Genomic DNA, 26,214 nt, shown 5'->3' on the forward strand with positions numbered 1-26,214 from the left:
TTGGTGGCCCAGGGGTCCCGGTTCCTCTCCCTCGGAGGCGCGAACTCTCTCCAGCGCTCCTGTAAGGCCCCTGGGGCCCCCCTTCCAGGGCACCAGGTCCGCCCGGGGCCTTTCCCAGGGTTAGGACCCCACGAGGCCGCAGTCCGGGCCCGTTCAGCCCCAGGCTCCCAGAGGAAAGCCCAGCCTCAGTGAGTCCCTCGAAGGCCGCCCGCCTGCAGGACAGTCCCGCGTCTCCGGCTGGCGTCTCCGGCTCTGCGGCTATCCTGTCCCAGGCAAGGGCCTGTGATCGCCTCCTCGCCGCCCCCGGGCCGCTCCCATAGTCCTTGGGACACCTGGGCCTTTGATGAGCCCAGGCGGGCTTCGGGCGGAAGGTTGGGGGGGGATTGAGGGGGCGAGAGGAGGGGCCTCAAGCCGGCCAGGCGCCTGCTGGGGATGCGGAGCCGCCGCCGCCGCGGAGATGGGGAGGTGAGCCGGAGTTTCTGAGCGTAGCCACGGCTCGGCCGGGCACCCCTAGCTGCGGATCCCTCCGCGGGTTCCTTCCACACTCCCTTCCCGCCCTGCCCCGAGGCCCTTCCTCCCAGTCCCGCCTCCGGTCGGCGGCCTATGAAGCTCTGAGCATTTGCCCCCGCGGAGCCGCGGCTCGCCAGCTTTCCGAGCAGAGCAGATTGCGGAGCTGCGGGTCCCCGGAAAGAGGAGAGCCAAGGTTAGGAGGCGACGGAGACGGCAGAGGGGTGGAGGCCGCCCAAACGCAGAGGCCACTAACAGAGAAAAGCAACGATGGGCTCCCACGCACCCCGCCCACCCCAGGACACGGTTCTGCGAATTTAGAAAGTTTAAAATCTAATCAAAGAAATCTCTATTTTTTCAAATTTCTGGAGCTGGGTGATGGAAAGTATGAGTTTTGGGTCTCACACCCACTTCTATTAGGGAGCTCAGCAGAACCGTCAAACTCTACAGCCACGGTTCTTTTAAAAGTGGCTTGAAGTCTTGGGTTGAGCCAGCTGCTTTTGGGGAGTGGAGTCTGGGCCTGTTCCTGCCCCCCACTCCTTCCCTCCCGGATTAGCATGGCTTTCCCTCGGGAATTCTCAACTCCCCTGGTTTTAAATGTGTTCATTTTGCAATACAAACACCGTCACTCGGTTTTATTGGTTTTGTTATATTAGCCTCTGAAGCAGGCAATTATTGGTGTGAACATACATCTTAAAAAGCATCATATTATGGAGTCAAGAGTGTGCAAGAGTCAACTCAGTGCAAGTGCTGTTGGTGAGCATTATGTGCTGAGGATGAAATCGGAGGCCTCACAGGCCCAGGAGGCCTCACAAGCAACACCGCATGCCTCACGCCCAGGGGACAGCAGACCACGCTTCAGAACGGAACCGCCTTCTCCATGTAAACTTTTGACGTAAACTTTACGCTTCAGGGTGGCTGGCCTCTTCTGCTCCGAGAGCCTCTCCTTCCGCGTCCCAAATTAGAGAATGGCCCAGCCGGGCTCGGGCTCAGGCCCAGGCGGTGGAGGCCCTGGCGTGGCAGCTCCGGGCTTGTCCATGTTCCCAGGAGTCCGAGTTCAGAAACTCCCTCTCCGGGGGGTTGGCGGCTTCGCGGTGGCCGCGCTAGTCGTCCTCTGGAAGCTCAGTAAAAAAAGAGTCGGCGCCGTCCGCCTGAGCGCGGCTTCCCCCCTGGGCTCGGGGCCCGCTCGCATCAGGCGCAGAAGGGTTTGCCGCCGGCCTTGGGCAGGGCGAGCAGCTCCCTGGCGGCGCCCGCAGCCGGGGCGTCCTGGGGCGCGGCAGGCGGAAAGGCGCGGGCCAGGGGTGCAGTCAGCACGTTCGCGCCCGCCCCCAGCGAGCGTCCCAGAGGCCCAGGGTCCAGGAGGGCGCCCTTGGCGGTGGCCCAGGCCTGGTTCAAAGTGCTATGCCTGAGGATGGGGTCGTGGAAGACCCCGTCCACCCAGTTTCTGAGACTGGTTACCGGGGAGTCCTGGTGCCTGTCCAGGGCACCAGAGCGGGCAGGGGCCACAGACGGGGACGTGGCGGACGCGGAGGACACAGCTGCAGGGGCAGCGGGACCCTGGCGCTTGAGCATGCACGACGGAAACTCAGTCTGACTCAGGGCGGTGGCGGCGGCGGCGGTGGCTGTGTGGGCCAGGGACCAGATGCGCGGCTTAGCCTCCAGGCCTGCCGACGCCCCCGCCGGCCCAAACCCCAGCTTGGCCTCGCAGACCTGTGGGCTGCCCTCTGCGCCCGGCAGTGGCTCCGGCCCGGCCGCCGCGCTGCGGAGACAGCTCCGGGCCCTCTCCAGGTCCTCGTCCAGAGCAGCTCCTCCACCCGCGGCCAGAGGCATCCGGAGCGCGCCTGAGGCCTCCTTGACCCGGTCGTCGGGCGCGGCGGGGACGCGCTCCAGACCGCTGTCCAGGGACTGGAAGGGCGGCTTCAGGTCGCACCCCGGGGGATCTGCTTCCAGCGGATCGAAGTCATCCAAGTCACTAAGCTCCAGCTCCTTCTCCTCTTTGCCCACGGGCTCTGCGGGAGAGAATGCGTGGCCAGTGGAGGGAGAGGGGTGGCAGGTGAATCAGACCCCCTGTCTCTGTTCACCATTATGAGGCCTGATCCTGACGCTAGGAAAAGCACTCGGAGCCTTTCTTCGAGTCTCCCATTTCCTCCAGAGGCCACGAGGCCACAAACTGGCAACACAGGGGCCTCCAATGGGGGAGGGAGCCGTCTAATTTTTTTTTTTTTTTTTTTTTTTTTGAGACGGTGTCTTGCTGTAGTCCAGGCTTGAGTGCAGTGGCCCGGTCTCGGCTCACTGCAAGCTCCGCCTCCAGGGTTCACACCATTCTCCTGCCTTAACCTCCCGAGTAGCTGGGACGACAGGCGCCCACCACCACTCCTGGCTAATTTTTTGTATTTTTAGTAGAGACGAGGTTTCACCATGTTAGCCAGGGTGGTCTCGATCTCCTGACCTCGTGATTCACCCGCCTCTGCCTCCCAAAGTGCTGGGATTACAGGTCTGAGCCGCCGCACCCGGCCTGATATTTTTAATCGTGATTTGAATTCCTTTAAATGCTCAGGGGTCACCACCACAGTCCACACATTGGTGGCATGAGGCGGAACCGGTTTGCACGGTGACCTCCTAGGCATGGGGCTCCGTGTTTGGGACCCCCAAGAAGTCCTAGAACTGCAGAGAAGGCAAAGGAAGGTCCCAGCCTGCCCCCCAGGGCTTCAGCCCCCAGAGACAACCTCCCAACCCACCTGTGTTCTTGGAGTTCTTTAGGGGCTCCTCCCGCGCCTCTTCCTCGCCCCCCTCCTCCTCCTCGCCCTCCGTATAGGGCCGCTTCTCGTCTGTGCACTTGTTCCGCGGCGGCCACGTCATCTTGTTCTCCTTCTTGAGGCGCCGGCGCGCGTTGGCGAACCAGGTGGAGACCTGCGTGAGGGTCATCTTGGTGATGATGGCCAGCATGATCTTCTCGCCCTTGGTGGGGTAGGGGTTCTTGCGGTGCTCCTGCAGCCAGGCCTTGAGCGTGCTGGTGGTCTCGCGCGTGGCGTTCTTGCGCCGCGTGCCGCTGTCCATGGTTCCATACCTGGAGACAGGCTCTGCAATGGGCTCAGGCTGGGCCCTCTGGGCCCTGGGCATCGCGGGCATAGGGGAGGGGGTCGGCCAGGGGCACGCCAGGATGGGCTTTGCTTCCCCGTAGGGGTTGTGGTCATGGTCATAAGGCCTAGGTAGGACCCAAGCCCCAACCGGGTGCCGCTGCCCACTGGCACTTGTCTTCTGTGGCCAAAGGGCAAATATCATATTTGACTAAACTTACAGGGAGCCTGGACTCCTTCCGAAGACAGAGAGGTCCAGGCCAATTCCTTTATGGGGATGACCGCCTACCCCTTTGATCCCCAAACCATAAAAAGGTATAGACATGCGAGCCCATACCCGGATATGTAACACCTGTGGCAGGAAGGGTCATTACTGCCCAGGAGGAGAAAGCACCCAAGGGGCCTAAGTGTACTTTCTTTGGATAAATTTTTAATGGTTGCATCGAGGAAGGTGGGGCATGCTGTTCAAAAGTGGGCCAGGAGAGCCAGGAAGGCCACCAGGGGCTCCCTGCTGTTCCCACTGTAGGGGCAGTGTGCACACTTGGAAGGAGGTGCCCAGAGTTTGCAGAGCCGGCTGCCCCGTGAACTAGGCCTTCCAGATTCGACTTCCCTGAAAGCTGCCGCACATCGAGGACTTCTGGGGCCCAACAACGTGGGGGACGGGGGAGACTGGGGAGCATTTTAACCGTGGCTGTGCAGGAGCAGGTTCGACAGGAGACTGGACCCCATAGACCACAGAGTCAGGTCACCCCTGACCTAGGAGTGTCTCTCTTCCTGCCTCCCGCCTTCCAGAAAGGGGGCGTGATGGTAGAGGGGAGTTGGTGGCTGACAGTGCAGAGGGCCCGTGGGGCTAGCGCTGGTTAGGAGGGGTGGGTCCTCACCTGTCATAGGGGTATTGGCCCAGAGCCGGCTCATAAGGGTAGTAGGCTGCTGGCGCCAGGCCCGCATGCGCAGATCCCGAACCGTCCTTGGAGTCAAAGCTGTTCTGTAGGAGCCAAGGATCTGGGGTCGCAGTTTCTGGGGAGGCGACCCCGCTCCAGCCTCTCTCCTAGGAGCCCCCCATCTCCCAAAGGCTTGGCACGGATACCCGGGCAGCCCTATGCCCCAGCAGGAAGGAGCTGATTTCCCCCTTGCTTTAAAACCTGATCTCCCAAAAGTGAAGTGGGGATGTTCTGAGTTGCCGAAGCAGTGTGTGGTGGGCGTGGGGCGGGGGGGAGGGGGGCGGGCGGGGAAGGTGGGTGTGGAGTAAGCGAGAAAGAACTGGGGGCCGGCAATAGGGGGCAGCTGGGAGGAGCGGGGATTGGAACGGCTGGGGGTGCCCTGGGGAGGTACTCAAAGGGGGAGGAAAAAGGGGTGGGGAAAGGGGAGGGACTGCTGAGGGAGGGGATGGAAGCCAGGAGGGGAGGAGGGAGGAGATAAATGGGAGGAGCAAGGGTGGGGGAGGAGCAAGGAGGGGAGGAACAAGGAGGGGGAGGAAGGAGGAGGGGGGCGAAAGCAGGGGAGAGGGAGGAAGAGGGAAATAGGAGGAATGAGTCAGAGAGGGGCTGGGAGGACAGGAAGAGGGAGGCCAGGAACGTGAAGGAGGCGGGGAGAGGAGAATGGGGTCCTGGAATGAGGGAGGGAAATCTACCAGCAGGGAAGAAGCGGGGAACACACGCAGACCGAATCTGCCAGCTGAGGAAGATTTAGCAGGGAACCAAAAACGAGAAACGCAGTGGCCACCTGCCAGGTCACCCCGTCCCAGTGGGTGGGAGTGGGGTTCTGAGGGTCCCGGCTGGGAGGCGCAAAGTTGAAGGGAGCCAAGGTGAGCGCCTCCCCGCTGTGACAGTCCGGGGACCAGACTGGTGCGCCTACTGGGGGAAAAGTGGGCTTGGCAAATCGAGGGCCAGGGGCAGGGCAAGGGCTAGGGATGCCCCCTTACCAGCGAGTAGAAGGCGGACGCCTCTGAGCCGTAGGTCACGTAGTTGCCATAGCCCTGCGACCCGCCATAGGGACCCCCGTAGACGCCCAGCGCCGCAGCCGAGTTGAGCTCGTGGCGCGCGGTGGCCAGCAGCCGGCTCTCGTAGACCGGGCAGTAGACCGGCGCTTGGGCCGAGGCGGCGGGCCCGGAGTCCGCCAGCGTGCGGCCGCTGGACTCGCAGCACGTGCTCAGGGAGTTGGTGGCCATCAAGAACTGCAGAGAGAGGCCGCGAGGAAGGGCGGGAAACCGGGCTGCAGGCTGGGGCCCTGGGCCTTGACAATCCCGTGCGCTGCCCACGAGGGCGTGCCCCGAGTCCCCAGGGGCCTCCCGTAGTATACACCAGGCCGCTCGCCCCTTTTCACGAGCTTGCGCGCGTCTGGCCTCCTCCACCACGTGGGGCCCAGCCGAGCACCGACACCTCCCGGGAGGATTTCCAAGTCCTCTGACGCCATTTGCCCGCCAAGCCTCCTTCCCTAAGGGCTCTTTGGGGTCCTAGGACTCCCCTGGGGCACAGCCTGAGCCTTGTGGGTCAAATACCAGGGAACCTGGGCCTGGCCCGTCGGATCTTCTTAGCGCCTCGGCCTTCCCCCAGGTGTTTGGGGAGCAGGGGTTGGGCGTGAGGGGCGCGCGACCCAGGCCTTGCTAGCTCGGAAGCCGCAGGCAGTCGTAGGTCGGACACCCTCCCCCCCAACCCCCGCCCCATCCGCCCTGCAGGCACCTGCGAGGGCCTGGGCGGGGCGGGGCTCCGCTTACCTGGGGAGCCGAGGAGTAGGGGTATCCAAACTGCGGGTAGGACATGGCGGGCGCGGCCCGGGGCGGACGGGCGGGGCCTGCAGGGTTCTGCGCTCTGGGGCCGGCGTGGCGCGGCCACTGCTCCGGGGCTGCAGGCTTTTAGGTGCTGGGAGGGCGAAGCAGGAGAGCTGGTTAGTCCATCCCTGCGCTCCGCAAACTTTCCTAACCGGGTAACAAAGTGAGCCGCGGTGGCCGCAGCGATTCTTTTAACTTCACATTCCGGAGGCTTGAGGGGGCTCTGGGACCGAGTGGCCTCGCAGCGGCGACAGAAATGCATATTTTACGAAAAAGAAAAAAAAAAAAAAAAAACGAGTCGCGCGAACCCGTCAAGTCAGATGTACGCGGCTTGAAGCGGCGGAGGCTCTGACGTCAGCCCCACCTCGCGCAGCCCGGCCTGGCCGCAGACTGGCCGGTCACTCGCCGGCGGCTCAGGCCGGGAGGGGCCAGGACAGTCCCGGCCGCGCGGTGGACGGAGGGGCCATTCCTCGGGGCGTTAGCAAATGAATTCCATCCGAGTCAATATCGCCCAGCGAACGGTGTTTCTCTTTAGTCACCCGAGAACGAGAGGCACTTTTAATTAGAAATTAATTAATGAGCAGCTGCTCCTTCCTGCCCCACTGTAATCATTCGTCTCAATTACAAATGAGACCTATGAAAGGACACGCTGAAGATGTAATCAACAGTTAAAATTAGCCCGGCGCTGCGCAGGCTGCCGGCCCGGCCTCGCGCTCGCGCGCTCTGCTCCGAGTGGCAGGAAGGGGCTCGCAGGCGCCCCGCGCGTCTCGTCACTATTGTTTATCGGGAATCTGCAACGCCTCCCTTCGGTTTCCACCCTACGCCGGAATGGACTTTCAGAACCCACTGCGGCCGCAAGAGAGCCCGCAAGAGCCGGTCAAAATGTCCTCAGGTGCGTGGGGCTTCGGGGCCTTAGTCAGAGCCCGACACCCTGAGACTGGTGGCCCGAGGGCTGTAGGGCCGCCCCGGGCGCGCGCCCACCGGCTTCGCACCTCTGGACAGCCAAGTGTCTCGGAGAACGCCCCATCTTCTCCACCCGGATCGTTTAAGTTCCCGCTCAGCCCACCGCCCCCGCCTCACCTCCCGGACTTTCCTCCCCCATCCCCTTTCCGCCCGCCGCGCTCCGCCGGCCTCCCCCTGCCCCTCGCGGCTAAGCCGGGCACTGCCGGGCGGCCCTGCGCGATCGGAAGAGCAGGTTCCTCAACCCAGGTCCCGGCCCCTCCCGCTACGCTCGCCCCTCCCGGCTTCCCGCAGGGCTGGCTGCGAGGGAGGGGGCGTTGGGTGCCTGGCCAAGGCGCCCTCCCCTGTCCGTATTGCCCAGTTTTCTGCCTGGGGCGCACGGAGCAATCGGGAGAGGGGACCCAGCGCCCGCCCCAGCACTCCCCCAGCCAGTACCCTCCCTGGGACCTTGCCCAAATTCAAAGCGGACGCCAGTGAGCAGGCGGCAAGGGGGCGCCCAGGTCATCCCGAACCGGCTCCCCGCCTTCTGCGCCACCGCCCTGCGGGACCGGCGCTCGCCCCTGTTGCCCTCGCCCCCTGGGCCGGCCTCCCGTGGTAAGTTGGGAAAGAAGCCGTGCAGGGCAGCGTTGTGCAGACTTGCTCAGAAAGATTCCTGGGTTCAGACCTGTGAATCGCCCCAGGGTCACCCTCTAATTAATGATGACGTCCTCGCCCTCTCCCCAGCTGCAAGCCTGCCTCCCAGAAACGAAATCTGCCCGCTCTTTTGACAGCTCGGTTGAAGGTGATTGATGACTATCTGGAGACCACAGTACACATCATATAATATCTGCTGCGTAATTGCTTTAATTTACAGACGAAAATACGAGTTCTCCGATCGCGTTGGACCGGAGCGGGCCACGTCCGAGCTGCTTGCAGAGGGAAACCATCGGAAATAATGAATAGCCGCTCCATGCAAATTATTCAGACAGTTTAGCGTCGGTAGCCGCGAGAAATATATAAAGAACACGAGTCAAACGACATTAATAATTGTTTCTGAATTCTGTATTGATTTCGCGGCAGACCGTGTTTATTTCTTTCTCACCTGAATCGCTAATATCACCTTCCTGTAAATAATAAGAAACTAGCCACCGGGGCTTCTCGCTAGAAATGAATCTCTCAACCCCTTTCCCTCTCCTCCAGCTCCTCCCCTCCCCCACCCACCTTCCTCCCCTCTCCCACCCTCCCTCCTCCTCAGTCCTTCCAGTTTTCTGGCTTCTCCCGGAGCATCCTCCTACTTCCCATTATTTATTGTTTACAAACAACTCGCTCTCTACAGTAATGAGGCCCGGCTGAAGGAAGGGCGCGAACCCAGCCAGGCCAAGGGCTCGGAGGGGGAGTCCAGACCCCCAGAGGGGAGGCATTCAGCGGCAGCTTGTCCCTTCGTCACCTATTCCCGGGGACCTGGCCGCAGCCAGTGTGAGCGCTCAGCCGGCTGAAGAGGAGAGCCAGGGCCCAGGGGCCCAGCCACCTACGCCCAGCACCCCTGGGCTCTAGTGGAACGGCTCAGCCCACCCAGACCTGAGGCTGGTGCATTTCCTTCCTTCCAGACCCGGCGGGGCTCAAGCGGAGCCGAAGCCCCAGAGCAGGCGGCCATTCATCTTCTGAGCAGAGTCTGGGAGAAGCAGCCTCCACTTCCCAGTGCAGCCAGTCCGTGGGGGCCCGTGCGGGAGGGTGTTCGGGGGCTTCTTTTGAGCACCACCGCCAACTTCTCCTGTTCTCTTTTGCCTTTCAAGCCTGTGTGCATAAATCGACGCTCTAGTCCCCACCAGCGGGCGACCCTTTCTCCCTGACCCAGAAACCTGGCCTCTGAATCGGCTTTCCCAGCCCGCTGCACACCGACGCTCCACTTCCTGCCCGCCAGCAGGCCCCAGCGCCTGGGGTCTGGGCCCAGTCACAGTCACCCTGCCTCAGGAAGCTCGCAACTGCCCAGGAGGCCTCCTGACCCGCCCGGCCTCACCCAGGCCCCACTACTCATTCCGGGACACAGGGTCAATCCAGCCTGTCTCCTGCAGGCGACCACCGGGACACCTCGCTGAAACCCTGTAGCCTGGCATAGGCCCACCTGCCTAAACCGGGGATTCTCACTGGGCCACCCTTCTCCCATAGATAATACTGGAATACTGTTCAAGTGCCTTTACCAAAAGGCCAAGCCTGGAGCGGAGGCACCCAATGTCCCTTTCACCAGCAATAGGACTGTCAGCATCTCAGGTAACAGCTGAACGCGTTTGCATAGACCCGGACTGCTGAGCCTTCCTCCCTCTAGGGACCCCCGGTATCCCCGTGTGCAGGTGGGCCAGAAGTCACCCGGCTCCCGGCCTACACAGCACCAGCTCAGCTTCAGGGAGGTGAGGTGCTCTCGCTGGCCTGGAGCGCTCCAAAGCAGCGGAGGACCAGGGCCGGAGCAGGCCGCAGGGGAGGCAGGGGATGGTCAGCCCCTAACGCGAAGCACAGGCGGGCCGCGTATTTTGACGGGGTTACTGTTGGCTGTCGGAACCATGGAAGGCCTCCGGGGAGACAGGCAGGGCCCTGACCCTTCCTCAGCCAGCCTAGCCCTGGTGTTTCAGGAGTTACCCTAGGGGCCACCAGTTCCCCGCAACAAGAGCTCGTCCGGAGGGAGCTCCTTCCATCCCAGAGAAGTTGACCCCAGCCAAAGGCGAAGCCGGGAGCCCGGGGCACCAGGCAAGGGCCTTTCTTTCTGAGACCTGGGGCCAGAAACCTTGGGGACGCCTGTGCCCGCTCACTGCTCGGGACACCCGGGTGGGGTGTGGGGCTGAGAGGCCCCACGGTCGCTGACGCCGCATTGGCGAACCTCGAGGTTGGCAGGTCATTTCTTCACAGTCCATCCCCGAGACCCCCTCGAAGCCAGTGGTAGGAGTAGGAGCCACAGGGACGAGCTTTGAATCTCTGGATTCCCAACCGCCCTCCACTGGGGCCCGCAGCCCTCTCCCTCCGCTCTCCCCCTGCGCCCCCGCCGCTTGCTCCCTGGGCACTGCCTGAGGCTGGAAGGAGCGCAGTCGGGGCGTCCAGGACTCAGACCTGGCCACTCCGAGCCCCTCACCCCCCGCCCCGCGCCGGCCCGCGCACCCTGCTTCCCGCAACTTGCAGCAAACGCAGCGGCCTCTGGAGAGCCCACCGGCGGGTAGCAAAGTTTGTCCCCTCCAGCGCAAGAGCAATCCTCGCAAAGTTTGTGCGGCGGAGCCCACTCCCTACCTGAGCTGGGGAAGCTCCGGCCCGCGCCGTGTGGCTGCCAGGGCCGCGGGGAGCAGAGCGCAGCACGGGACGCACCGGGGAGTCGCCGCAGCCGCCGCCGCCCGCGCCCCTCGGCGGCCGCGCGGAGCCTCCGCCTCCTCGGAAGGGGGGAGGGGTCTCGGAACCCCGGGGCGGGGGCGGGAGCGGGGACCTCACCTACCTGCGGTGGCGCTGGGCCACTCCCGGCAGCCCGTGAGGGCTCCGTGCGGAAGCTCGGTGCGCGCGCTCCAGCGGGGAGCCGGCGACAACTAATGGAGACATTTCCAGGCGGAGCACCTGGCGAGCGGAGCGCGCCGGCGTCCCCAGGCGCCGCGGTCGTCAGCCGAGCCCGCACCGGCGTGACGTGGGCGAGCGAGCGCGCTGCTCCCACCCGGCCGCCCATTAACGCTTTCTCCCGCGGGGGCCGAGCTCTTGCCAACTTTCCCGTCCGTCCGGCCCGCGCGCGGCGCACCGGGTGCAGGAGCTGGGGTGAGGGCGCCCTGGGTGCCAGCAGTGGCCCTGGGCGCTGTTTGGGCGGGGACGCAGGGCTCCGAGAGGTCAGCCAGCCCTAACAGGACAGTGGGAAGGCGAGCGAGCCAGATTTGGCCAAACGCTAAGCTCGCTGCGGCCTCGGGCCCTCGGCCCACTGGGACCCTCTCCGCGTTTGGGCTGCCCCACCCAGGGACGCCTGGACCCGGCGCGAAGAGCCGCGCCCGGAAATAGCCACGCTTGTCGTCGGCCTGGTTTCCCTGAGTCCCTCAGAGGTCTTAGTATTCCCCCTCCCCCACTCCCCGAGGGCCTGTGGAGGGCGAGGCTGCTGCTCGGCCTGAGCCACCTTCGGAATTGGCTGCGGGGAGCTCAGGTCCTGCCTTTCTTCCCCCGCCCCTCCCCCACCCCGCTCGGTGCTAAACGGCCCAGTTCTGGGTTCTGTCCTGGTGCCCACACTAGTCCCTACCCGGCTCACTCTCAGAACAGCAGGCGGTGGCAGGGGCAGAGCCTAGGTGCGGGCACCAGGACCCGGACAAGTGGGCGTGAATGGACCACAGTGATAAGCCGCCTGGGGGCCAATGAGTCTGTGTCCTGCCCGGGCTGAGGGAGGCATGCCCTGGTGGGGAGCCTGGTCCCAGTCGCCAGGGTTGGGGGAGGGCATGGGGGCTGGACCTCTGGCCTGGGCTCAGGCTGGGCTGGAGAGCCTTCTGCTTCTGCAGCCTGAGGCCGGGACCCAGTCAGGGAAGGTGGGCCTAAGTGCCGCTCGCCCCGGGGAGCTGGGAGCCCCTACCCTGCCCGCGCTCCCCCGCCCCCGCAGCCGGGCACAGGTCTGTTTGTCATCCACAGAGCTGCTGCTCTGCAGAGGTCAAGACAGGCCCCGAAGGGAAGCTGGAGCAGCAGGTGACAAGCTGCCCAGGTCAGAGCCAGAAGGGACTGGAGGACCATGCAGCCGCAGGGCTCCTGGGGGATGAAGGAACTAGGGCCACTCTTCCAGGCACTGGCCAGGTCGGGGCTGCAGATGACCCTCCTGGTTCCCATGCTGCCCCCATTAGTGGCAATGCACGGGACAGGGCAGCCTCACTCCTACCTGGAGGATGTCCTTTTGGGCAGTGCCATGGGGCATTTGGGGCGATCCTCACATATATTTACTTTCTTCCTTTATTCTACCCTCCTCCCTCATCATTTTTACTTCAAAGAACCATGAACTTGTTTCTTGTCATCTGTGGTCATGCAATGACATTTGAGATTTGTCGACTTGGGCAATCTCTGAAAAAGTTATTTGCATTGTTTTCTTCAGCTCTCTCTGCAGCTGTGGGAAAGGGAACAGGCATCTGCTTGCCTCACCATTGCACAGGGAACCATTCTTGTCTGCAAGCCTAGTTCATCCTTCTTTTCCTCCACCCGCGGGGCTTCCACGGGGAAAGAAGAGGGCTCAGAGCATCCAGCTCAGGTGCTTCATCCAGAGATCCAGGGGCTCCCCTGGGAAAGATGAGGCTTTGGTTTCTGGCCTGCTCTGACAGCGGGGAGGTGGAGTGGGCTGTGAGACATGGCGGGGACCGTGCACGTGAGTGGCCAGTGCAGCCCATGGGCAGACTCGGGCACAGGGAAAGGGGTTCTGGTTCTAAGTCTCTTCCTTCCAGCTTGCTTCAAAGCTTGTGGGACAGATGGGTGGAAGCAGGAGTACCCTCCATGTCATATGGAATCATCCTCCTTGGGAAGTGGGGAGAGCATCTTCGATTCCAGCCAGGAGGAACTTGAGGCCCAGCAGGCTGCACCCCAGAAGGGAGAGGAGGCCCCTCAGTGCCACACCAGTGATCTTGGCAGGCCTTCAGGACCAACAGGGACAGTGCATCAGGACTGCCTGCAAGCTCGTGTGGACTTAGGTTCTTGTTAAGGCTCCGTGTAAGCAAAGAGTATGTGCCTTCCCAACCTGACTTCACGAAGTGAACTCCTTTCATAGGCACCGTGGCCTCTTCAACAGCAGCAACAGTGGCTGAGAGACCCTGAGGCCCACAGATGAGGAGCTCAGGGTCACCGCCCGCCAGCAAGGGCTCCACTGCTAGGATCGTCATAGCTCAGAGACTGTCAGGCGTCCTCTGAAACAACCCCGCCTCCCACCCATAGTGAGGCTTCATGAGTGACTTTGTCCCCTTCCCTGGAGGGCAGGGCCACCTGTGTCTTCCTCCACCATGGTGCTCCATCCTCAGCACAGGTCCTCTGCACACTGCCAGGCCTGACTTTACCCTGATTTCCTGACTCAAGGGACCGTGGGCATCAGCAGCTGCCCTCTGCCCCTCAGCCCTTGACCTTGTGGGCAGGGGAGCTGCCCCCACCCCTCTGCTGCGTTTCCAGGCCCTCCTGGGCTGGTACTCTGAGGAAAGCATGGAAATTCCCAGGTCTTGGCCAGGTGGCCTGGCAGGGAACACCTGTCTGGGGCCTCCAAGCAAGCAATCAATCCAGAAAGCCTGTCTGCAGCCTGGGCCACCCCTGCAGGGGAGTGTCCTCCAGGGCCGGCTGTGCCTGGCCTCTGCTCCGTATCCCGCTTCCCCTGTGGATCCTCTTTCAATCCCTCTTTTGTTCTTCCTGCTGGCAGGGCCCCCAGAGTGCAATCTGAAATAGAAGTCTTTGTGCCCCCAGGGCTTGGCCATGCTGCCGCCTCCACCTCCTTACCTGGATGGTGCTGTAACATGCACAGGCATCTGGGGTGGAGAACACCAGGCTGAATTGTCCTGAGGCCTGGTCCTAATGTGGCCCCCCGTGCCTGTTGTCATCCAGGGCCTCACAACCTCGTCCTCTCCACCCTTTCTAGAGACCCCGGAGGGGAAGGAGGCCCTTCCTCAGGCCAAGGAGGAGGCCTGGGAAACCTGTCTGAAGTGAGGATGGTCCCCAAAGCATCCCTGGGCACTGGTTCCCAGAGATGCTCTTGTCCTTGGAAGGCTGGTCCTGACGTAGCAGAAGGGCAATGTTTGCAGGGCACAGCTCCCTAGGGGTGTGGCATGCACCGCAGTATCTTTCATCTCCAGAAGCTTCCTGAGCTCCTGGCTGCTTCAGGGGGTCCCCAGCCTTGGGTCCCAGCCAGCGCTGCAGGGGCAGCCTCCCTTGTACGATACAAGGGCAGACACAGTGAGTCTCTTTTCCAAGCACAGTGGCATCTGGGTGGAGACAGCGCTGTGTGGCCCAGGATCAGTGGTGCGCATGGCTGCTCCAGAGTGACCACCAGTGGCTAGCCAGGGGTGGAAGCTTGAGCCCCTTTCACTCTCCTTCTCCTGCTGTCCTGTCCTCCTGAGGCTGGAATGAGGCCAATGGAGCAAAAGTTGGAAAGTTATTTGTTTTTCCTCGTTTCAGGATGAAGAAACTGTGTCCGTAATACTGAAATGCAGCAGCAAATTTTAAGAAGACCTCATTATTAAAAGCGAAAGGCTATTAGTTCCAGCCATGTCTGCAGTTTGTATATTCAAATTTGAAATGTTTACCTGGCACAACTTCAAATCATGAGAACCCCGGCTAGAAGAGACATCCACATGAGATTAAGTTATTTTAAATTGTGGGAAAAGGCAGCAGTATGCACGACTGCCAAGGGACTTGAAGATTGTTTTGGATTATTTGAGGTAGCATTAAGAAAATCTTCAGTAGGTAGAGAAGAAATGTAAAAGTGTATCTTAAATGCAATTACTATTTGCATATTGCTATATGTGGTAGGAACCTCAAAAATACCGAACTATATATGCAGGAGAGGCCCTGAAACCTGGGAGCTCATGGGGTCTCCTGCCTGGAATTTGCAGGGAGGATACATTCCGGAAATGAGAATGTATGAGAAACAGCAGAAATGAGAAACAGCATCACTGCTTCCTGAGGGCTCTTACTGACATGAATGATTCTCTAGTACTTGGATGCAAAATGTACTTTAATAAATAGAAGGTGACAAGACACCACGTAGCGTCTTCATGGGTCAGTACGTAAATAGGCGAGAAGAAGAGGCAGAGCCCTCCTTAGGGTGACCTCTGTCAGCCCCAGGAACGCAGGTCTGGGTGCCACCCTCAGGCCGAGTTCTCTGGTACTAGTCCTGTCCTGCCATGGCAAGGCATTGTGACCTCTTCCCTATGCTCCCCAGCAGGGCTTTGCGGGGGGTCCATGAAACTCACCTCCACTTCCGTGATGCTGGGAAAGAGACAGGAAGTGAGGGAAGAGGAGTGCGGGTCAGTGCACCACGTTTTGTCATTTACGGTGAGGAGATGGCTTCTGTCTGCACCTGGCTGCCCTTCGAGCATCGGCGTGCTGTCTTTAAGGGCTCATCCAGGAACATGTGCCAGCGACCCAAAGACAGTCCTAAAAATTAAAGCGTGCTCCCTGGTCTCACAGTCATCTGGGGAGCATTCCAAATCCTGAAGTTAAACCTCGGTGCTGGTGGTGGCAGCGCGCCTGCAGTGACCAGTGTAATGCACCTAGCATTTAATTACCGTGGCAGTAAATCTTGCACGAATGTCCTCCAGGAGTTAGCTGATTTTTATATAAAAAAAATTTCAGAGTATTTTTTGAAATTCAATTAATTGAAGGCCCCAGATAAAAGGAACACATTGTTAATGGCTACAAAATAACCCTGAGGGAGGAGACGGAGCGCAGAGCCTGACTTCAAAGTGTGGCAGAAATACTTACTGTCTTACTTTAAAAGTATTCAGATCAATGAATCAGTTAAAATTGCTTATATGCTTAGCAACCTTTTCATTGACTGTTTGAAAATGACAGAAAGAGAAGCTCTTATTGTCCATGATATGAAAGCTCCGGAGGAGAAACCGTAGTTTTGCCACTTGGTCGGGAGCAGCTTCAGGACCAGACCTGGAGGCTCAGGGCTTTGTGACGTGGGCACGCCTCTTCCCTTTCCTGCTAGGAGGTTGTAGGAGAGTCCTGGGGCTGCCACAACGAAGAATCACAACTGGAGGCTTCAGCAACAGAGCCTCATGGTCTCCCAGTCCTGGTGGCCAGAGGTCTGAGATCCAGGTGTGGGGAGGGCTGGTGCCTCTGAGTCTAAGGCTGGCACAGAGCCTCCGTTCCAGCCTCACTTCTGCCATGGTGGCTGCCGGCAGACTGTGGAGTTTCTAGTGGGTGCATCGCCCCAACCCCTGCCTGCATCGTTGCAGGGTGTTCCCCCGCGTGCATCTCTGTGACCTACTTCCCCAGTTTAGAAGGACCCGGTCATCTTGGATCGAGGCCCATCCTTCTGCAGTAGGACCCCATCCTAACGGATGACATCTGCAGTGGCCTTGTTTCCAAATAAGGTCTCATTCTGATGAAATGGGGTCAGGACTTCAACACGTGAGTTTTTTGGGGGACACAATTCAACTCAGAACAGAGGGATCCCCTGCGATGCCACCTCTGGGGCAGAGTCCATTTTTTTGGCTTGAACGCCCTTTGTCCCTGACTTCCCGGGGGTTTCCAGGTTCCTGGCAAGCCCCGCACAGCCCTGTGGGTAGTGAGGCCCAGCATGCTTTCCTCCTTCCTTCCTTTCTGTTTTATCTCTGGCCGACATGCTGCATGGTTGATTGGCTGTCCTCGCCTCCCTCCTCGCCTCCCTCCTCAGCCCTCCCTGAGGGCTGTGTGTGCATTGCCCTGGGACAGTGCCCTGCACCACCCACTAAGTGGGTGCTTAGTGGCCATCACACGAAGGAAGAAGCGTATGTGGCATCTCCAGGAAATGAGACCCAGAAAGAAGGAAGCAGCCACACCTCCCTAAGGCAGAGACTCTCGGGAGTCACGGATGGGAGCCCGAGACTGTTCACTCAACAGATGTCTATGGAGTGTGTGCATGTCCCGGGCACTCCCACTGCCTCTTGGATACATCGACGAAGGGACAGGAAGCAGGAGCTCATGGGCTCTCAAGAGAGGCACATAACACTATCAGCACCATGAGCGAGTGAATGGGCTGAGCAACTCAGCGGCTGGATGAACCGGTGATGCCTGGCACCAGTTGTCTGTGGCTGCACAGCTATCCAGCCTCACCACACATAGCATCGGCACAGCCACCTGTGTCCTGCATGATGTCCTGGGCCCCGTGCTCTCCACTCGGTCTGTTCTCTAGATTCTGTCCATCCCTGCACAAGCTGGTGGGATTTTTGCTGAAATTACTTTCTGGAGAACTCTGCGCCACTTCTGTGGCTTTCGCTGGGGTTCACTCCATTAGATTACACACGTACTGCAGGTCTTTCTGAGATGAGCCTTCTGTCTTAACCTCCTGCTGAGATGGCTGAGAAACAACAGATGCTTCGTGTGACCAAAATTCTCCGACCTTGGCTGTTTCTGAGGTCTTCTTAGCTGCACCTTGCCTTTTTCACCAGATGACGTTTTCTGACAATGCTTTAAAGTCATCTCTGAGCTTGAGTCTTTTGCCATCTGGGGGCACTGAACGTGTTCTGTTGCCAGTCCTGGCTCTGTTTTACCCTCTCCTCTGGCATTTCACCAGAAGCAGCAGGAGGAACCACGTGGTGCCTTTCACATCTCAGAAGTCACCTGTGATGCTGCTTCCTGCATCATTGCAGGAGGTGCTGCAGCTGCCACCCCGTGAGGATCCCAGCCCCACGCTCCCCATTCCTGCACACCCTCTCTGCGGCATGCCCAGGTCTGCAGTTTTGCCCACATTCTGCTTGAGGTTCTTCTGGCTTTCTCTATCCTGGGCCTCAACCTTTTCTGGCTTCCGTCTGCTGCTAGCTCCCGTAGCCACTCCCGTAGCCACTCCCGTAGCTCTGGGATTCGCTGCAGCACAGACCGCTTCTGGATGGTGCATTGGTTGTCTGTTGCTGCATGACAGTATTACAAGAAGCCTGGCTGAGAAGAGCACACATTTCACATCTGATTTTTGTGGGTCAGGGATGCAGGCGTGGCTTTGCTCCATCCTCCCCTCATGCCTCTAAGGCAGCAATCACCGCGTTAGCCAGGGCTGGGCTCTCAGCTGGGAGCTTGACAGGGGAAGGGCTCCTGATACGGTTTGACTCTGTGTCGCCACCCAGATCTCATTCTGAATTGTACTCCGATAATTCTTACGTGTTGTGGGAGGGACCTGGTGGGAGATAATTGAATCATGGGGGTGTTTCTCCCATATTGCTCTCATGGTAGTGAACAAGTCTCAGGAGGTCTGATGGTTCCGCTTGGCTCTCATTCTCTGTGTTGCTGCTGCCATGTGAGATGTGCCTGTCACCTTCCACCATGATTGTGAGGCCTCCCCAGCCACGTGCAACTATAAGTTGAATAAACCTTCCTTTTGTAAATTTGCCCAGTCTCGGGTATGTCTTTATCAGCAGTGTGAAAATGGACTAATACAGTAAATTGGTACCAGTAGAGTAGGGTGCTAATGAAAAGATACATGAAAATGTGAAAGCGACTTTGGAACTGGGTAATAGGCAGAGATTGGAACAGTTTGGAGGGCTCAGAAGAAGAAAGGAATATGTGGGAAAGTTTGGAACCTCCTAGAGAATTGTTGAATGACTTTGGCCAAAAGCCTGATAGCGATATGGACAATAAGGTCCAGAATGAGGTGGTCTCAGATGGAGATAAGGAACTTGTTGGGAACTGGAGCAAAGGTGACTCTTGTTATGTTTTAGCAAAGAGACTCGGTGGCATTTTGCCCCTGCCCCAGAGATTTGTGGAACTTTGAACTTGAGAGAGATGACTTAGGGTATCTGGTGGAAGAAATTTCTAAGCAGCAAAGCATTCAAGATGTGACTTGGGTGCTGTTAAAGGTGTTCGGTTTTTGGTTTTTTTTTTTTTTAGCTTTTCTGTATTTTTTAAAAAATATACTTTAAGTTCTGGGGTACATGTGCAGAACGCACAGATTTGTTGCATAGGTATACACGTGCCATGGTGGTTTGCTTCACCCATCAACCTGTCATCTACATTAGATATTTCTCCTAATGCTATCCCTTCCCTAGCTCCCCATCCCCCAACAGGCCCCAGTGTGTGATGTTCCCCTCCCTGTGTCCATGTGTTCTCATTGTTCAACTCCCACTTATGAGTGAGAAAATGCGGTGTTTGGTGTTCTGTCCTTGTGATAGTTTCCAGCATCATCCATGTCCCTGCAAAGGACATGAACTCATCCTTTTTTATGGCTGCATAGTATTCCATGGTGTATATGTGCCACATTTTCTTTATCCAATCTATCATTGATGGGCATTTGGGTTGGTTCCAAGTCTTTGCTATTGTGAACAGTGCCGCAACAAATGTCTTTATAGTAGCATGATTTATAATTCTTTGGGTATATACCCAGTAATAGGATTGCTGGGTCAAATGGTATTTCTAGTTCTAGATCACTGAGGAATTGCCACACTGTTTTCCACAAGGGAAACAGAGCATAACAGTTTAGAAAATATGCAGCTTGACTATGTGATAGAAAAAGAAAAACCCATTTTCTGAGGAGAAATTCAAGCAGGCTGCAGAAGTTTGCATAAGTAACTAGGAACCAAATGTTAATCCCCAAGACAATGGGGAAAATGTCTCCAGGGCATGTCAGAGGACTTCCTGGCAGCCTCTCCCATTACAGGCCTGGAGGCCTAGAAAAAATGGTTCTGCGGGCCATGCCCAGGGTCCCTGTGCTGTGTGCGGCTTAGGGACTTGGTGTCCTGTGTCCCAGCCGCCCCAGCCATGGCTGAAAGGGGCCAAAGCAGAGCTTGGGCTGTGACTTAAGAGGGTGCAATCTTTAAGCCTTGGCAGCTTCCATGTGGTGTTGAGCCTGTGGGTGCACAGAAGTCAAGAAATGGGGTTTGGGAACCTCTGTCTAGATTTCAGAAGATGTATAGAAACACCTGGATGCCCAGGCAGAAGTTTGTTGCAGGTGGAGCCCTCCCGGAGAAACTCTGCTGGGGCAGTGCAGAAGGGAAATGTAGGGCCAGAGCCCCCACACAGAGTCCCTACTGGGGCACTGTCTAGTGGAGCTGTGGGAAGAAAGCCACAGTCCTCCAGACCCCAGAATGGTAAATCCACTGAGAGCTCACACTGTGCACCCGGAAAAGCCACAAACACTCAACACTGGTCCATGAAAGTAGCTGGGAGGGAGGCTGCTTTGTTACTTATGCAAATTCCTGCAGCCTGTACCCTGCAAAGCCACAGGGGTGGAGCTGCCCAAGACCATGGGAACTCACCTCTTGCATCAGCACAACCTGGATGTGAGACATGGAGTCAAAGGAGATTATTTTGGAACTTTAAGATTTGACTGCCCTGCTGGCTTTTGGACTTGCAAGGGGCCTGTAGTCCCTTTGTTTTGGCCCATTTTTCCCATTTGGAAGGGCTATATTTACCCAATGCCTGTAACCCCCATTGTATCTAGGAAGTAACTAACTTGTTCTTGATTTTGCAGGTTCATAGGGGAAGGGACTTGCCTTGTCTCAGATGAGACTTTGGACTGTGGACTTCTGAGTTAATATTGAAATTAATTAAGACTTTGGGGGATTGTTGGGAAGGCATGAGTGGTTTTGAAATGTGAGGACTTGAGATTTGGGAGTGGTGAGGGGCGGAATGATATGGTTTGCCTCTGTGGCCCCACCCAAATCTTATCTTGAATATACTCCCATAATTCCCACCTGTTCTGGGAGGGACCCAGTGGGAGATAATTGAGTCATGGGAGCGGTTTCCCCCATACTCTTCTCATGGTAGTGAATATGTCTCAGGAGATCTGATGGCTTCGCTTTTCTCTCATTCTCTCTCTTGCCACCACCATGTGAGATGTGCCTTTCACCTTCTGCCATGATTGTGAGGCTTCCCCAGCCACATGGAGCTGTAAGTCCAATAAGCCTCTTTCTTTTGTAAATTGCCCAGTCTCAGGTATGTCTTTATCAGCAATGTGAAAACGGACTAATGCACCTCCCTTTCCGGCTGCTGTGTTGTCAGCAGCGTCCATCCCCTTACAGTTGCAGGACTGACAGCTTCAGCCTCTTGCTGGCTGTTGGCTGGGGGTGTGCTCAGCTCCCAGAGGCCGCCCCCAGTGCTGGGCTTTGCGAGGCTGAGCGTGGCTGCTGGGTCCCTTGCAGCTGGCAGGGGACAGACTCCAGACGGGCTCTGCGGTCTTATGTAACATAACCACACTAACGTTTATGTGTAGCTGGTTAGCTTTGTCATATTCTGTTCATCACAAGCAAGTTGCAGGGAGGGGATCATCAAGAGGTGAATGTTGAGAGGCAGCGATCACAGGCCACCCAGAAAGCCTGTCTGTCTCACCGTGAAACAAAGACAGGAGATTATGTGAGGCACGAAGTGCTGTGGGAAAACCGAGGACACAGACGCAGGGCTTGGGCAGAGTTCCCACGGTGGGCACAGCTGGGCCCTTCCTGGTGGCGTTTTCTCTCTGTTTCTTGGTCCCAGCTGGTTCCCCTTGTGGTGTGGCCAGGGACCTGTGGTGACATGGTGGCAGGCCATGCTGCTCACTGCGTTCAGGGCCTCCTGCTCTAAGCACTGAGTGAGACTGCACTTCCCTGCACCTTGGAGCTCCTCTGGCCAACGAGATGTGAACAGAGGTGACGTGTGTGTCAGCCGTAAAGAAGCCTTGAAGACCAGTGAGCATCCCCTTCCCCTTCCACCTGCCGCGGCAAACCAGAGCATTTCAGACAGTGGAGACTGGCAGATGAGCTCCCTGAATGAGCTGGTGTGAACCGGAGCCCCGGGACCTGGGCCGACACATTTGAGAGCAGGAGCAGCTGCAGTTTCCAGCTACTGAGAGGTGGAGATTGTTTGTCACAGCCACACGGTCTGTCCCACTGACTGATGCAATGATTCCTTCCCAGGTCAGTTTCATAATATAATTGCATATTAGGTGATTATACTGTAATATAATAGTAAATTGTATAATTATATACAATAATCATATATTATTATGTGATTACATACTGTAATATAATTTTCAACATAGAAAAAGCTACTAGACAGAAACACAACCTTAAAGAGAAAATGTAACGTAAGGACAAAACACACAATGCCAATTAAAGACCCCGTATGGGAACCTGCTGACCCCCTGCTTCTACCTGCCGGCTGGCTGGGAAGGGGTGCAAACCAGAGCAGCCTCCTTGGACCCCAGAGCAGAAGCCCTTTGCGGAGCTGGGTGGAAACGCCCTGTGCTGGGCCACCACCCCTCTACTCTCTTAGTGAGCGAGGAGTGGCTGGGGATGCACAGGAGCTGCTCTGCATTTGGGCTCTGCATTGCAGTAGAGTCTGTGCCTTGCGGCGCGGCAGGGCTGACCTGAGGCAGCCTTGGTGGAGATGGGCCAAGAGTGGGAGGAGGGACTGAGTGGATTTGGCGAATGGTTGGGTGCGGGGCTTGAAAGGAGACATCAGAGAGGATTCCTGGACTTCTGGCTGTGAGGGTGGGGGGCAGCTGGTGGAGCCACGGACACAGTGAGAATGCATGAATGGCCACGGGTGACCTGCCCAACCCAGGAGAGTAGGTGCCACGGTAAGGTGGGGTACCTGCAGCCACGTGCAGCTAAGGAGTCCCAGCTTTGTGCGGGCCTCAGAGATGGCTCACTCGGCATGTTTCACTGGACGTTAAATTTATATAAGAAGGTGGCAGTCGGAACTCTGGTTGGGGAAAGAACAATCTTGTAGAGGTGTCCTAGCATAGTAAATTGTGGTGAGTTTTCCAAGCAGGTTTGTTCCGTGTTCTTTCACATGTCATGCAATGGGATAATGGTGATAACGTCACCATGGATGTTGGTGGGGTGAAGTGGATGACACCTGAATTCCTGGGCGCAAAAGCGCACATTCTCCCAGAGACACACATGCCCAGATGCCCGTGCTGCGTGCTGGGCTTCGGGTTTTGGGCCATGGGGACCCCTTGGAGGAGGCAATCCTGTTTCTGCTGGAGCCTCAGCTGGCAGCTGGCGTCCAGAGCACTTCCTGCCTTTCCTTGCAGAGAAGGTCCACACAGGCCCGTGGGGGCTGGCTGCTTCCTTGGTAAAGGCCGGGCATCCCTGGCACCCTGGACACTGGCCACTGTCACACAATTTGCACGCGCTTCCACTCCAGCTCTGAAGAGGCTAGCTCCACTTCCGAATGTCTTGTGCCCGAGGATTTGTTCAACTTTCTTCATCTGTGAAACGGGCTCCCCATGCGCATGGGGACGTTGTCTTTGGGAATTATTCCTGGTGCCTGCCTGGGCCTTGAGGGCTGGGATGGATCTCTGTGCTCCTCATGTAAAGAAAACCTCAGCCTTGGGACAGCCTTGCTTCTTGTGCAACTCTGATGCGGGGCCCAGCCTCCAGTGGCCAGGGAGTCCCTGTCTCAATCGACGAGCACTGCCCAGACCACTGTGTCCCCTTTCCAGACAGGGCGAACTTGCCACAAGGTGAAGGAGCTGCCTGGGATCCTTCCTGCAGGACATTCTGTCACAAGGAGAACGCTAGAGATGAAGTTGGTGAAGACGCTGCTTTGCAGGCAATCTGAAATTCTGGGTAAGCTACAGGCCCCTGGAGCAGCAGGCTCAGCACCTAGACTGCAGCCCCTTGGGCTGGGCTGTGTGGGAGGGGACTTGTGTGTCTCTGATGTGCCTGTGGGCACTCCACCTGGCCTTAGGCTCCCAGCCTAACCAGCTACTCCAGGTTCCACGCTGCCTTAGACCTCCCCAGCCTTCCTCACCAAGGCACTGACGCTCAGGGTCCCTGGACACATATCTGTGGGGCAGGGGGAGGTGGAGCAGTTTCCATCGTGCTCAGGGTGGAAAGGAAGCCCTTCAACCACCAGGAGCTCTAACTCTGGGGTTGGGACATCAGCTACTTGGCAGAGGAGGCATCTCATTTTGGATCCTCTAGTCTTCATAAGTTAGGAGAGCCCCCCGCCCCCTGGCCAAAATTGGGAAAAGCTTGTTGCTTTTCTCTTTAATTCTTAACAGGTTTTTGAGAACTGGGCAGATAGACTGATTGTCTTTGGGCTAAATAGTTTGAAAAGCATTGAACTGGTAGTTGGAACACTTGCATTTTGCTGAGATGTCCCCCTGCAGCCACCGTGAGACAGACGCCGGGAGAGGAGGCAGAAACCTTTCTCCACAGCCAAACACGCTGTGAAGAGCGGAGACAGGTTATACAGGAGCGGTGTTTTAATAGGAAACCCAGAAATAGAATGTGTTCAGTTTGATAATCGTTTTAAGCTTTTCTTCCCCCTGTAAATCACGGCAACTTGGTTCAATATTGTGAGTCATGGATGGCGAGGAAGAGTGAAGTGTTATTGTCAGATAGTGGAGTGAGATCTCTTTATTGGCTGTGGATCCCTGAAGCCTGTGCCCAGCAGGAAATCAATGTCCATCTTTCTGGCTTCACTGCCCCCGCGATCCTCATTTTCCGCTTGTTTGTGTGTGGCTCTGATTTGTTTTTAGGTCCGACGTTGCCTCTTGCAGCCTGCTTCCAGAGCTCCATTACAGCTTCGGTGAAATCTCCCCTGGCCCACAGGATCATCTCAGCATTGACAGTGCACCTCACAAGGCTGGAATGCACTTGGCCGCTCCTGGACTGCTGCCTGCAAAGCAAAAATCCCCTCTACCAGGATGTGGTGGGCTTGAAAACTCTTGCTGTTCTCCTGCAATTCCAATTTTGCATGGGTGTCTCTCTAGTCCCCTCCTAGTCAGCCTCTTCTGGACAACGGGCCAACATTGTGGACACCTCTTGAGTCACTGACCCCGAAGCTGCAGTGGGGTCTGGAGTGGGGACCCGGGCATGTTCTCAGGGCAGGCTGAGCCATGCTCTCAGGATGTGAGGAGGGAGCTGTGTCAGGCAGACTGACAGGCCATGGGGCCTGCTTCTGGGGCCACAGGGCTCTAGGGACCCGTCAGTGAGGTGTGGGGGCACCAACAGACCCAGTCTGGGTGGGCAGCCAGCAGCCCAGAGCCAGATGCAGCTGTACCTGCCTGAGTGCGTGATGTGATGCTGAGCCCTGCGATGCACGGGAAGTCAGTTCGGTGTTCCGGAAAAGATTCCTTCACTGATGAAAAGAGACAGGAAGGGAGGACCTCTTTTTTCCCCTGGATATGGTCATATCTCGAAGTGACCTCTGGAACAAGCAGGTGTTATGCCAGCAGGGGCCCCACATTAGCCAGAGGTGCAGGGCTCCCCCCAGGCCCATCACTTTGACTCTTAGTCTAGAAAACAGAAGTGCGGAGCTCAACGGCTGCTAGCATCCCCTCATCTCACCCACATTTAAAAACCGTTTCTCATGGAAAATTTCAAATATTTACAAAAATAGGGAGACTTACTGAATAGGGGGAAGAAATGGGCACCCATCAGCCAGTTTCAGCACTGAGATAATTCATGGCCAATCTTACCCATTTTCCCAAACCAATTTGCTTTAAAGCAAGTTCGGGATATCATGTCTGTAAAAACAAATACACAGACAAAAACAAAACAAAACAAAACTTGCATGAATATCATATGTGAAAAGGCAACAATTCTTTTCATATTTTTAAATTTTAAAATTATTTCATTTCATTTTATTTGTGGAGACAGGATCTCACTATGTTACCCAGGCTGGTCTTGAACTCCTGGGCTCAAGCAATCTCCATGCCTCAGCCTCCTGAAATGCTGGGATTACAGCTGTGAGCCACCATGCCTGGCCCAATAATTCTTTAATATCTTCAAATATGCAATGTTTCCATTTCTTTGCTTTTTGACAGTTTGTTTTTGTGTTTTATTTTTAAATAACAGCTTTGTTGAGAAACTATTTGAATAACATTTACTCTTTTAAACTGTGCAATTGAGTGACTTTTAGTACATGCATGAACTTGCGCAACCACGACCACTATCTGATTGCAGAACATTTTCATCATCCCCAAAAAAGAACCCTGTTTCCATGAGCAGTGCCTCCCTGCACATCCCCAGCCCCAGTTTCGGGGTGATGGGACTGTCGTTCTGTTCGGAGCATTCTGTGTGAGGTGGGAAGCCTTGGTTCTCTCCGCCTCTCTGAGTTCTGTGTGAGGGGTGAGACCCTGGTCCTCTCTGCCTCTCCGAGTCTGCATAGTCATTTCCAGTTTGTGTGAATCTTCAGGATCCCGTGACAGTGACATGTTGAGCTCACTTGATGTGTCCCTTAAGCTTCTGAGGCCTTCAGTTTTCCCATCCACCTTTCATCGGTTTGTGTACTGTCTTGCGGTTGTTGCTTCCTGATAATCTATGGAACCACCGTCCCATCCGTGGA

At 57.2% G+C, this 26,214-nt stretch overlaps 1 protein-coding gene and 2 long non-coding RNA genes across 5 annotated transcripts; 2 read left to right on the top strand and 1 right to left on the bottom strand.

The window, feature by feature from the left end:
- Positions 1-1,140: 1,140 nt before the first annotated feature.
- On the bottom strand, positions 1,141-11,306 carry IRX4 (iroquois homeobox 4). Of its 3 annotated transcripts, none has more exons than XM_078004601.1 (6): positions 10,760-11,306; positions 6,298-6,442; positions 5,506-5,757; positions 4,466-4,569; positions 3,246-3,574; positions 1,141-2,516 (listed from the first exon to the last, which is right to left on the bottom strand). In XM_078004601.1, exons 2-6 carry the CDS (start codon positions 6,340-6,342, stop codon positions 1,699-1,701), a joined length of 1,548 nt encoding a protein of 515 aa, XP_077860727.1. In that variant the 5' UTR covers positions 6,343-6,442; positions 10,760-11,306; the 3' UTR covers positions 1,141-1,698. The 3 variants fall into 3 exon arrangements, with proteins under 3 accessions (XP_077860727.1, XP_001097842.2, XP_014995195.2); XM_001097842.5 differs by lacking the exon at positions 10,760-11,306 and adding an exon at positions 10,561-10,726; XM_015139709.3 differs by lacking the exon at positions 10,760-11,306 and adding an exon at positions 3,806-3,884 and having other exon boundaries at positions 4,467-4,569.
- On the top strand, positions 6,538-8,334 carry LOC106998634 (uncharacterized). Its single transcript, XR_001445144.3, has 2 exons — positions 6,538-7,243; positions 8,165-8,334. It is a non-coding gene; the product is annotated as an uncharacterized LOC106998634 (long non-coding RNA).
- LOC106998635 (uncharacterized) lies at positions 11,029-25,850 on the top strand. The gene is made up of 4 exons (XR_001445145.3): positions 11,029-11,067; positions 11,914-11,983; positions 23,412-23,486; positions 24,404-25,850. It is a non-coding gene; the product is annotated as an uncharacterized LOC106998635 (long non-coding RNA).
- Positions 25,851-26,214: the final 364 nt, after the last annotated feature.

Source organism: Macaca mulatta, chromosome 6 (assembly GCF_049350105.2).
Source record: "Macaca mulatta isolate MMU2019108-1 chromosome 6, T2T-MMU8v2.0, whole genome shotgun sequence".
Taxonomy (NCBI): Eukaryota; Metazoa; Chordata; class Mammalia; order Primates; family Cercopithecidae; genus Macaca; species Macaca mulatta.